Genomic DNA, 12767 nt, shown 5'->3' with positions numbered 1-12767 from the left:
CAAAAGCAGAAACAGTAGCCGAACTACTTGAAGTGTCGCTGGCGTTGCCTCACGCGGCACACGGATTGATTGATTAGATTTTTGTTAATTACTTAACGCTTGAGATTGAGATAGAGCTGGCAATGTGAATGGATATGGGAGATGGGAAGCTGCTCGCGACGCTCGAGAAAACTTGGTAGAGATGCGTTATCCGCATTTGGTGGCAGCCACACGAACATCAGCTGCAGCCGCATTGGGCTAGGTGGCAGACAGGATGCTCTTCCTATAGCTGGCCCACCGCTGAATTAGTTATGGCCGGTGACGAGCTGATGGATTGATTACAATCACAACCAGCCCAGGAGCAGTTGCAGCAGTTGCTCAATACTTTAAGTTGTCGCAATGCATGCAGCGGGGAGGGCTTTTGATTCCTGCCACTCAGTTGTTGTTGGTTACGCCCAGAAGTCGAACTCAAGCGTATGCAATTTGTTAGTAGAAGGCGCTCCGGTAACCAGGCAAAGCCGGAGCCACGTTCAAATTCACATTTATTCACGGACTCAAACAAGAAATGCAATTTTCAATTGCAGCTGAATTCGTTCCAGAAAACGGCCTGCCCCGACGTCTGCGCACCGCATACACAAACACGCAGCTGCTGGAGCTGGAGAAGGAATTCCATTTCAATAAATATTTATGCCGCCCAAGAAGAATCGAAATAGCAGCCAGCCTGGATCTGACCGAGCGACAGGTGAGTGCAATTCCACTCCACATTCGACTCTGCCTCTGCTCCGCTTTACTCCCTACCTACTTACCTCCCTCTCCCTCTCTCACCCCTTGCCCATTCTTACTCAATTTATTTCAATGCTCAGCCTGACAGTCAGTCGGTCGCTGCACACCCTTCACCTGCTCTTCGAAAGGTGGAAAAATTCCATTATTTCTGATAAATTGCACCACGCCAAGGTTGACAGTCGCTGAGATCCGCACATGTCCGTTGCGGCTGAGCTCTTTTCCTACACTTTTTAATTGCTCTTCTTTCACACCTCCACCTTCAACTATAATTATATAATGCAATTTTTATCGCCATTGCTGCCTTGTTTTCAGGTCAAAGTTTGGTTTCAAAACCGTCGCATGAAACACAAACGACAAACGCTCTCGAAGACCGACGACGAGGACAACAAGGATAGCCTCAAAGGTGACGATGATCAATCCGATAGTAGTAAGTGCAAAGTCCGCCGGAAACGCCTTTTCAAATTTTATTTAAGAACTAAAGCTGAAGTTGCGAGCTGTCAGAAATATTAACAAGCTTTATTTTTACTAAATGTCTTCTCAGGAAACACTATTTTCAAATTTAATAATGAATTTAAAATCATATTAAAAAAGTTAGAATTCAAATAATTATCATGAGCCAAACGCGAAACGAAATATTAACCAAATAGTAACTAGAATGTAAAGCAAATTCTATTATTCCAACCTAATACAGGGATTACAAAAGAGTTCTTCTTTCTTCTTTTCAAAAAAATGTTCGACTCAAAATAATAATAAAAATTTTTTATTTTGAAACGTAGAAACAATTTTCCGAATTCTACCAAAAGATAATCTAAAGGGCGTCAGAAAATAGTCCATCAGAAAGTTAAATTTATTATAAGATTTTCGAGAACCTTTTAAAGTTTTAAAATAATGTTTGCAGATTCAAAAATACAAATTGCGAAACGTTTTGGAAATCAAATATCTTATATTAATATAAATAATATCAACAAGAGAGAACGGCTATGTGCGGCATGCCGAAAATTACATACCCTGTAGAATTATGGCTTACGGGCTGCAGATATCTAAGAATAATTGTTAAGCTCTCAAAACTTAGATTGGACAGAATCTTCCTAGAATGCTATATGATATAGTGTTCCGATGTTGATAAGCTGTGGCTCATAAATAAGGAGCATCGTGCTTCGACAAGATATCTTGATTTTCCTTACAAGAACCTTCTTTTCGACTGATCTTTGCTATCTCAGCTATACGATATAGTGGTCCGATCCAGCCGGTTCCGACATATACAACAAGTTTCATGAAGGTAGCTTGTCATCTAATAGACTAAATGTTTACACTTTATGGAGTCGGAAATGCTGCCTGCTTTCATTGCAAAATTAAACGTACTACCATAAGGGCATAAAAACCGTATTGATAGCAAAGATAACAATAAGAAAATGGGCCTATTTACATTTAAGATAGCTCTTTAAATTCACAATCCATTCTATGAGCACATTACAAGAACTCGTTAGGAATTAGGTCAGTTTAAAGACAGAGCAAATGATGAGCAAAACTTATGGCAACTCCTATGGCTCCCTTCTGCTCGAATGAACCACGAACCACGAACCACTCGGTTATCTTTTGGCGGGCCACTTTTACTTTTCGAAGCAGAAGAGTAGAATATGCTGTAGCTTATCAATCATTGTCAGTTGGAGGAGGGCTCAAGTTTGGCATTTCGCTCGAGACTCGGGCTCGAAAGTTTCCCATCTCCTCATGCGGCCAAGACCTAACCCCTTTCGTGATATCTTCAGCTTTAGTTCAGAGTATATTTTTTTGTTTTGTTTTTTTTTTTTTTGGTTTTTGCTATTTTTGTGTTCTTTATAAAAACAAATCATCAATTTTCGCACTCAAACCGTCTGATTTACTTTGGTTACCGTGAAACGCAGACTCCAATTCGAAGAAATCGTGTCAAGGCTGCGAGCTGCCCTCCGACGATATACCGGACTCCACGTCCAATTCGCGAGGACACAACAACAACACGCCCAGCGCCACAAATAATAATCCAAGCGCAGGAAGTCGTAAGTGCTGGCAAGCGTAATCAGAGCTAGCCAATCAAACTAATTGATCCATCGATCCAATAATAGTTACTCCGAATTCATCGCTGGAGACCGGCATCTCGTCCAATCTGCTGGGCAGCACCACCGTATCCGCCTCGAATGTCATCAGCGCCGACTCCAGCGTGGCCTCCAGCGTAAGCCTGGACGAGGACATCGACGAGAGTCCCATCAAGGTGAAGAAGAAAGACATGGACGGCCATAGCCAGGTAAATGTCCAGATCTAATTCCAACTGAGTCCATTAATATGCAACTATTTTCCACGACAGGTCATCAAGAAGGAGGCCGTTTCCACCTCATCCAAGGCCTCGCCATTTGGCTATGAAGCGGGTCCCAGTTTAGCTAGTTTCCGGCGTGACCCCGACGCTGCTGCCGCCGCCGTCGCCACGAATCCGCCCGCGGCCAAGGCCGGCGGCAAGAAGCGGTATCAGAACGCCAATGCGAATGTCATTGCGATTGCCTCCCCGCTGAGCGAGAGCAGCAGCGCTGCTGGTCCGACTGGGTATTTCCCTGGGCCTGGCTACTATCCCAATCCGAATGCCAATGCGAATCCGAACCCAAAAACTTTGCAAGCGCCGCAGCAAATGCCGCAGGATTATTACGGCAAATACGATATTGAATTCGCCGCCTCGCCGCACCACAACCCGCACAAGCAACAGCAACAGCAGCAACAACAACCACTTCACGGCGATTATCTAAGTCCCAAACCAAACGCGAATGTGGCGGCCAATGCGAGTTTCCATCAAAACAGTCAACCACAACACCAACACGAACAGCAGTTCTACTACAACTACAATGACACCAATGGCGGCAGCGCGTACATGAACCACCAGCAACACCAACAGCAGCTGCATCCAGTTGGTGACTTTGAGGCGCCCCCTATCAATGGGCCGAGCAACTTCTATGATCCCAAGACACAAACGGGCGGCGCCTACTACGACAACATGAATTTCCAACACCAAAACCAACATCAGTCTGTAGTCTTTCAACAACAGCAACAGCATCAACACCAGCAACAGCAGACGCCAATAAATCACCAACAGTAAGTAGCAGTTCAACAGTAAAGCTTAAAAGCGCCCTCTATGTTACACGTAGCCAGTTAGTGGGGTGAGCAACCGAGCACACATACTCGACGAAATCAAACTTCACACTGCTCCACACTCGCCGAAATTACATGCAAGATAACTGCTCCACACTTAACGATGTAGTTGAAGAGCTAAGTTACACTTGCTCCACACCTAAATTCGGTATCATACTTACTGAACTGCTCCACACCTAACGAAGCATTTCCGAAAATTAAATGAAAAATTAATTCCTTTCTATATTAACAACCCTTTGCTATCCCTTGCAGACACATGCATCACATTGGAACCGGCGAAACGTACAGTGCGCTTGGCTTGCAAATGGAAAACTGCGAGGGCTACAACAACTTTGGCGGCGGCTACTATGAGCCCGGCCCAGGTCAGCAACAGCCGCCTGTTCCGCCCACGCACAGCCACCCCCACCCACACGCCCACCATCCGCATCATACCATGGAGGCCCAGGTCCAGGCCCAGGCCCAGGCCCAGGCCCAGGCCCAGGCCCATCCCCAACTGCACGCCCACCACAATCCGGCAGCGGCTGCAGCTGCTGTTCAGGTGGTTGCTGCGCCGCCACCGCCGGCCACGCATCTGAACTCGAATTTCGTGTTGAATGGCGCCGCTGGACCCGTTGGACAGATGCAGGCGTTTGCCAACACTGGCGGCTCAGTGGTTGGCGGCCTCGAAAACTCGAACAGCTCTTCGGACTTTAATTTTCTGAGCAATCTGGCCAACGACTTTGCCCCGGAATACTATCAACTGAGTTAGTTCTAGTAGAGCGAAGTTATCGCACGAGTGTAAATTAACTGCAATGTCATCCATGTAGTCCAATTATCTGACACCCCCCCCCCCCCCCCCATCCACCCCCTCCCTCAAACTCCATTGTCGTAGCACATATCTGTAAATATGTTCGTATGACTATCCTCACACCATATGTGTATGTATGTATGTAAGTAGGTAGAGTGATAAATGAAATATCCATTAATATATATATATATATATGTATATAGTTATGGCTCGCTTCAGTATCTTTGAGACGGGTAAGTCGGTGCAGATTTCATTAAAATAAACATTTGGCTAAAAGCCAGCACGCGATAAAAGTAAGTTGTCTCCGTTCAAAAAAGAAAAAATTAAAAAATCAAAACAAAAAAATAAAGTAAATTAAAATTGTATATAGCTAGTAAAAATTAAAAATACTTTATCGTAAATTTCCACCAGTCCTAATCAAAAAAAAAAATAATTAATTCAGCCTAAGCATAAGCATAAAATATATAAATTCCATCTAAAAAGAAATCAAAAATTAAATAAAAATTTGCACCAATTGTGTTTTGTAAATATTCGAATGTAGCTCAAATCGTGTGTGAACATTTTCAATATACATATATGTATGAAAAGATATTCCATTATGTAATATTATGATTTTAAATTGTATTCGAATAAGTATCTAATAAATGGCAAAACTAAAATCAATTGAATTCAATGTTTGTAATGTTTGTATGTTGTTCCAAATTCCCAATACAATTAACTCTAGACTCTAAACAATGAATGAATGAAATAAATGAATAAATATTACCGAAAACTCTACAAAAGCCAAACATTTCATTAATTAAGTTCGACTTATGGCATTTGCGAAAAGTGTTCGAGAAACACTTCGCATCCAAAAATAGTTTCTTCGAAAAACTTCTCTTTTTAAATGCTACACTCAAAAAAAAAACACTTACACATATGCGCTGGCCCTAGCAAAAAGAAGAAGAAGCAAACAGACTGACAATTAATGATGGATGAGTTTCGGGCGTTGAAGGGTGCTAAGCCCGTAGAGTGTGGGATTATGTTCTGCAAATAGAAACGATTCTTAAGATACGTGTTTGTAAAATTGCGTGCATGTAAGATTTTATGCATAAATTTCACAGTTTGGCAACAAAAATTGGTTGAATTTATGGGAAAAATTTTATAAAGGCTTTAGTTTTTGATATATGGGAATTAAACTGAATACATTTCCATCAGGGAATCAAATTATTATAAGCAATAGCAAGTCAAAAGGATAGAAAGTATGTTTTGTTTATGAAATAATGAAAGTTATCTTTGCTTATATAGCTCTTATAAAAAAAACCTTCTTCGATTTAAGCCTATTCAATATGATAGCCAGTTGCTTATTGAAACTTGAAGTGAGAACATTTACGCTTCATTTGGTCATTGGTCGCAGTTTGTGTCCCAGAGGACTCCGCCTGTGCCCATTCGTCAACCAGCAGAATTTCTGCGTTTTGCTGTCAACATTTCATGGACTTGCCCAGTCCTAGACCCAGTTCCAGTCCCAGTGCCAGTGCCAGTGCCAGTCCTAGTCCCAGTACTAAGACCAATCCCAGTCCCCTGTCGTCGACTGCGCACAATTCTGACAGAAGCGGTGAAAATTTAAGATTGATCACCCGGTCGAATGTTTGTCAAAATTGCCTCCTGGCTGGCGTCTGGGCAGAGTAACGGTGTCGGCAACCGCATCCGTGTCGAGGTTCGTGTATATGTCGAGTGCTGGCTAAAACCTAAACAATGTCACAACCTGTGTCCCGTCTGCCACCTCGCCCCTTGCCCAAAAGCCGCACATCCAATATGCACGTAGGGTAGGGTTCGTATTTGCAGATGCTTCGATTAAACACGTAGTACAGGAGATTTGGCTATTTGAAATTTAACTACATTTGTTAGTGTAAATGTAGATGAAAGCATGAAAGAGGGGAGAGACAATGTTTGTCATGTGTGAATGATCCACCGACTTCAAATTCTTCTTCTCTGCCTCTGAAAGATATTCTGTATAACAGAGATTATAACAAGGAGAGAGTGCGAGCAGAGAACAGACTCAACATTTGGCTATGGCGTTCTCTTTTTGCCTATAAAACCAACTAAAATCGAACTAGCACTTAAATTTTACACTTAAATATTCATACACACATTCGTTAATCGTTGGACTTACATAAGCACTCAATACTAACTTTTCCTGTGGAAAGCAAAACACAATTACACGCACATCATTCACAGCACCCGCGTACGCACAAACATCTCGGCAGCTGCCAGAACACTGAACGCGGCGAAGATCAGCTCAAGTCTAGCTCAGCCATATAATTATGACTCTCTCTCTCACTTTCTCAATTGTGTAAGTGTGCGCAGCTGCCCAATGTTGTTATTTATTATTCCAATGTGAAAATTTCCAAGTTCTTTTAGCTAACAAACAAATGGGCCCAATGTTGTTCCGGACGAAAACAAACAAAAGGCGAATAATAAAATGGCCGTCGCTAGAATTAAAATGGCTAACTCAGGGTCAATGTTGGTTACCTTTACATATACAAAACTAGGAGACAGTCAATGCATGGGCTTAAGATGCAATCTTATTTATTTAAAAACAATATATAAATATAACTAAAAGACAACAAGGAAAAGGGGGAGTGAAAGGAAAAGTCAGACAGTTAAAGCAGAGATAAAAGTTTATAAGACAGTCAATACAAGCTCTTAATAAAGGCAAAAATCCAGCGAGCCTTACTTGAACTAATGGTCTGTAAGCATTTACGATCAAATGCTTACTCTAAGAGATATAGCTAAAATTTTGGCACGTATTAATGACAGAAAGGGGGAAAACGAACACGAAGTTCAAATCGGAGCTGTAGATACGCCTAGGCATGTCCTGCTTAATTTAATTAAATTAAACCATTACACACTTAACTTTTGGCTACTGCTGATTGAGTACACAAGGTATATAAAAATAACTGCACGACTTAGGTCTGGCTAAGGTCAATGCCGTATAGACTTGCGAAATTCCGAAGAAAAAATCGAAATTCGTATTGAAATTGATTCGGTAGCAAGCCAAACGTCAACAAAGTCTTTGGCTCTGCCTTTGCCTTAGCCTTTGGCTTTGGCATTTTATCTGACGGATAACGACGCAAAGTAACTGGAATTTAGAGCTGGTTAATTACAATAAATGGCCATTAACACTGTACGCTGGCATTAAGGCAAGGCATTTGAAGAGCTGCCGTTGTGTTGGCCACGTTAACAACGCCGGCGATGACAAATACGATGACGTTGACAAATATGCGAGCTTGTAATGAAAACAAAATGTACAAGCATTTAACCAAGTTTGTTGTTGATATTTGTATGGGAACAATGTCAGCATCTCGGCTGGCAACTGGAGCAGTTAGTTAGCTATGTAGTACACCAAACCTTAACGGCCCTGCGCAGGCCAACTACCAACTGGCAACGGGCCAACAAGTGAAATAATGGCAATTAAAGTAATACAAACCAGTTTGCAGTTAACTTACTTTTTGGCAGCACCACACACACACACATACACAAACACACCTGCACACACACAGACACACACATGTGTTTTATTTCTTTTGATCCATAAGTTCCAGTCATAGGCTTTTGTGGGAGCACCTCTGACCTTGATATACATAAAATATTGTTCACATGCGACTGCTTGGCATTTGTGTACAGCAATCATAACGAAATATGTATTAAAAACATTTTCATGCATATTTTTATAATCGCAATTTGCGCACCGAGATTTTAATTAAGCTAAACTATTTCGTTTTACTACACTGACAAAAACTGCCTACTTTAGTTTTAATGTTAAGCTTTGCGTCGGGCGCTTTAATGAGTTTATACAACATTTTTAAAATGTGTTAATTATGTATGCGGGTCGAATAGAATTAATCAAGTTTTCAAGACCTATCAGCTGTATACATGCTCTATATGAAATGCCAAGCTTAGATTCCATTATCAAAATGATATTATATAGTTAGATAACATTATCGATCGATGACTGTAAACAGTGTTAAATTGTTGAGTAAATACACACGAGACAATTTGGTAGCCTATTGTAATATTTTTTCTGTTTATTGGTTACACCTAAACTTAATCACAAATGAAAATTTTGTTCAAGGGCCGAATATGCATTTGGAGGGTTCTTCCAACGGGTCCGTGCGATTCAATGCCTTGTGACGAGTGCCAAACGGCGAATCGGCGTGGCTAACAATCGAATGCCATTGCCTGCCAGCCAAATGTCATCGTCGGGTGTTGTTGCTGCCGGTGCTGGATGATGTTTAGATGTGCAAAGCCAAATATATGCCGAAAGAGTTGTAGTAGTTGTTGTGTGCCGAGCGTTGGACGTTGGGCGTTCGGCGTTGGGCGTTGGCCGGACCGGATATCAAGGATTACATTCCCATGGAGTTGGCAGCAGCTGCTCTGCGATCTGTGCTGGATGGCCGCAAACTGCAATTGAAACATAATAACCGGTTATGTCATAGATGTTCCTTAAATAGCTTAACCGTTTCTTAAAACTATGTTAATTACAATTTGCAGAATCGCATTCTGCGCTCCGCTGTGCTGCGTCCACTGTCAACTCGTAATTGCCGTAACGAATCCAATTGGTGGCTGCTGTCCTTGGCTCAATTGCTGGCCGTGAGCCCAACCTCTTGGACTCAGCACAAAACACTGAATGAGGCGGCCAGGAGTCGCGCACTCCTATTTATACGAGCCACACGCTGCGAAAGCCTGTTTTGATGCTTGATTCTGGCTGGCGATCCTTTAGCTCACTTGATCGGGTTTAACATTTTCGTTGTTGTTGTTCATGTGCTTTTATTATACCCTAGCAGAGGGTATGTATGTTTGTTGCGAAATATGCCTTGCACAAGAGGAGACGTCTCCGTTCCCATGATCTATATACATATATATTTATAGTATAATATATAAATACATATAGCCTCATCGCCTGGCTGTTTCTATGAACATATGTTATGTTATGTTATGTTGTTAATCGAGCAGTTCGGCATTTTCATAGATATGTCGAAATAGGCCAGACCGGACAACCATATCCAAAAACTTCTATAAAAATGATTATTCTTCGCAAGTCGAGTTCTCGTATGAACATCCTTTTGTTCTTCGAGATATTATTATAGCATTCCAGGAACAATCCAATAAAGTTTATATATAAAAGCTCTTCAAAGTTATTTGTCTGCAAGGGTATTTAATCATCGGCGTGCTAAATACAGTAATACTTTCTTGATTTTACTTATTTTTTTTCTCTTTTGTTTTGTCTGCTCGCATTGTCAGTTCGCATTGTTGTTGGGCTTTCGGTTAAGGCAGATGATAATATGATGATGATGAAGTTGAGAAGGGTCCGCCCGGCACAGTCGATATATCCGATGTGTGCGCACCTAAAAAACGTGCAATCTTCCACTTGATTAGTCCGATTTAAGCAGAAACAGAAATCCCTTCACAAGGGTCAGACTAAACACGTAGCAGTTGGCTAGCTGCGCTTACAACATCCCGACCTTGAAGCACCCTAACAGAATAGTTCTTGTCGGGAAACGCACAACAGGTGCAGGGAGTTATCTGTCACAGATATCTAGAATGGCCGCAAATGATATCAATTGTGGGAAACTAGAGTTTAGTTTGGCCTCTTCACTGCAGATCTAGCATAGTTGTGGTTATTTATTCCAACAAAATATCCCTTCTGCCAGAGCTGTTGCAAATACGCGTATTTATCATTTGAAAAATTGAAGTCATGACCCCAGGATTTCATAGCAGAATCCTGCCGACCCTTCAAATGCATGTATGTATATATATATATATATGCTAATGTGCCTCTCACCCTGCCTGCCCGGCTGGCAAGAATTTCGAATTGTGTCTTCAGACAGCCTGACGAGCCAGGATCATACTTAAGGCAGGACAACAGCGCAGCGCAGTTCGTTGCACTCACGTTGCGAGTGAAAGCGAAGCCGCAGTGGCAGCAGCAAAGGTATGAAACATCCTTAAAGGATTTCAATTTCAAACAAAAGTCCTGCGGACGCCAGACAGCAGGACATGAACTGCAGCACTGCAAATACTACGACTTCGAAATCCTTTTATGCTTTCCATTGTCTGTGAACTTTTTCCGTTGTTTCGACTGGCTGACAAACAAGTTATGAGCTCCTCAAACACAAAAAAGGCAGCAAAAACTGGATAATAGTGCGCAGAATGTGAACGACCTAACCAATTATCAACAACTGCAATTGGAATTGCCGGTCCAGGTAAATAGCATTTATACTTATTTATATTATTGCTTATTTGAATACGCGCTGTGCTGCTTCAGACGGCACCCAAATATTCTAAGAGAATTTTTTCTGAGTACAAATATGGTCGTTGAATAAACAATATTTCTAATATGATTTCTCAACTAAAACGATTAAAAGCCCATTCCTATGCAGCTTGCGTCAATTGTTCAAATACCACAAAAAATAAGACTATAATTTCTTACAAATAAATTTGAGTAAACTGCTGTACAAATTAAAAAATTTAAGAGTATCATCAAATTGAAATATAAAAGAATATAGAAGTCAATGCAACTGTAAGTTGGATATAACCATAGCCTAGATCCAATATACACTTAATTCAGACATTTATTTATGATTTTTCACCAAAAATGTACCAGTATTATGATTTATTCTAATTTCAAATAAAAATCCATTTTAATTGTAATCCAAGATATTCTAACATACATGTATGCATTATTTTATTGTTGATGGCAATAAATAAATGTACAGTAATATGAGCAACGATTCTATATACGATTATAAACAAGAATTCAACATTTTAGTGGTGGTAGGCGACGGCTGGTGCGGAGTAGGTGGCGTAGTGGGCTGCGGGGGCGGCATAGTGGGCTACCTGAGCTGGTGCAGCATAGTGGGCCACTTGAGCTGGGGCGGCATAGTGGGCCACCTGCGCTGGGGCAGCATAGTGGGCCACCTGAGCTGGGGCGGCATAGGTGGAGTAGGCTGGAGCAACAGTCTTGACAACAGCTGGGGCGGCATAGTGAGCCACTGGAGCTGGAGCAGCATAGTGGGCAACAGGAGCGACCGTCTTGACAACAGCTGGGGCGGCATACTGGACAGATGGAGCGGCATAGTGAGCCACTGGAGCTGGAGCAGCATAGTTAGCGGGCGCGGCATAGTGAGCGACGGGGGCGGCGGCAACGGTCTTCACAACGGGAGCAACAGCGACGGCCTTGACCAGAGGTTCACGGTTGACCACAGCGTTGAAGCCATTGACGGGATCGGCGGTGTACTGAACGGTGCGTTTGTAGCCATCGGCATCCACCAGCGAGTACTCGCCACGGACGACATCGCCATCGCGCTCCTCCACCTGACCCTTGGAGTCTCCGGTCAGCTTGTCATCGACTCCGTACGAGAAACGGTACTGGGGATGGGGATCGTACTCCTCGTTGGACTTGACCACCACCTTCTGGGCCACAGCCACGGGGGCACCGTAAGTGGCAACTGGAGCAGCTGCGTGATAGGCCTCGGGCACATAGCCAGCGCTGGCCACGGCGACGAAGGCGAGTGCAAAAACAAACTGGAATGCGGCGAGATAATCCATAAGCACACATAAGTGTATCCATTGTCCAGTGGTACTCACCTTGAATGCCATCTTGTTGCTTTTGGGGTTTAGTTGAGTTCTTTACAGAAGTGAACTTGATCGTCGAATGATACATTTCTGGGCGTAAGCCTCAACTTATATAGCAAATCGGCGACGCGGCTGCGCTGCTGCGAGTGAGCGTTTTATTTTCATGGTGACAGCAAAGTTTTAATGTTTTGGACGTTGATTGTTGGCTGCCGATTGCTGATACTTCCTGTTCGAGAGTAAGTACTGTGGGTGTGCAAATAATCATGTTTTGATCTGCAAGAACTATAGCCAAAAAGAGAAAGATTCTGGTCTCATAGGAAAAGCACGTGTGCCGAGTTGATATGCAGATTTAGAAAAGCTTAACGTAAAATATATAGGTGTTAAGGCAATATTATATATATAAATAATATAAATAAAAAATGTTGACAGTCTGAAT

At 42.4% G+C, this 12767-nt stretch overlaps 2 protein-coding genes and 1 long non-coding RNA gene across 5 annotated transcripts in view; 1 reads left to right on the top strand and 2 right to left on the bottom strand.

The window, feature by feature from the left end:
• pb (homeobox proposcipedia) overlaps window positions 1-4773 on the top strand; it is a 38671-nt gene extending 33898 nt beyond the window's left edge. Inside the window, exons 4-9 of one of the 2 annotated variants that reach the window (XM_032435532.2) lie at window positions 579-721; window positions 1075-1189; window positions 2664-2795; window positions 2862-3040; window positions 3101-3873; window positions 4183-4773. In XM_032435532.2, coding sequence (XP_032291423.1) covers window positions 579-721; window positions 1075-1189; window positions 2664-2795; window positions 2862-3040; window positions 3101-3873; window positions 4183-4678 — 1838 coding nt within the window. In that variant the 3' untranslated portion in view covers window positions 4679-4773. Of the gene's footprint in view, window positions 1-563; window positions 722-1074; window positions 1190-2663; window positions 2796-2861; window positions 3041-3100; window positions 3874-4182 lie in introns of both variants that reach the window. The other variant, XM_032435527.2, reaches the window with a different exon arrangement.
• A 3981-nt stretch (window positions 4774-8754) lies between these two features.
• LOC138910913 (uncharacterized) lies at window positions 8755-9474 on the bottom strand. Its single transcript, XR_011416114.1, has 2 exons — window positions 9242-9474; window positions 8755-9160 (listed from the first exon to the last, which is right to left on the bottom strand). It is a non-coding gene; the product is annotated as an uncharacterized lncRNA (long non-coding RNA).
• Window positions 9475-11395: 1921 nt separating this feature from the next.
• Window positions 11396-12486, bottom strand: LOC6631283 (larval cuticle protein A3A). 2 transcript variants are annotated; one of them, XM_070207389.1, is made up of 3 exons: window positions 12344-12486; window positions 11648-12280; window positions 11396-11593 (listed from the first exon to the last, which is right to left on the bottom strand). In XM_070207389.1, exons 1-3 carry the CDS (start codon window positions 12353-12355, stop codon window positions 11522-11524), a joined length of 717 nt encoding a protein of 238 aa, XP_070063490.1. In that variant the 5' UTR covers window positions 12356-12486; the 3' UTR covers window positions 11396-11521. The 2 variants fall into 2 exon arrangements, with proteins under 2 accessions (XP_070063490.1, XP_002053522.1); XM_002053486.4 differs by having other exon boundaries at window positions 11396-12280.
• Window positions 12487-12767: the final 281 nt, after the last annotated feature.

This window comes from Drosophila virilis, chromosome 2 (genome assembly GCF_030788295.1).
Source record: "Drosophila virilis strain 15010-1051.87 chromosome 2, Dvir_AGI_RSII-ME, whole genome shotgun sequence".
Lineage (NCBI taxonomy): Eukaryota > Metazoa > Arthropoda > Insecta > Diptera > Drosophilidae > Drosophila > Drosophila virilis.
This window is presented reverse-complemented; position numbering and strand designations above follow the sequence as displayed.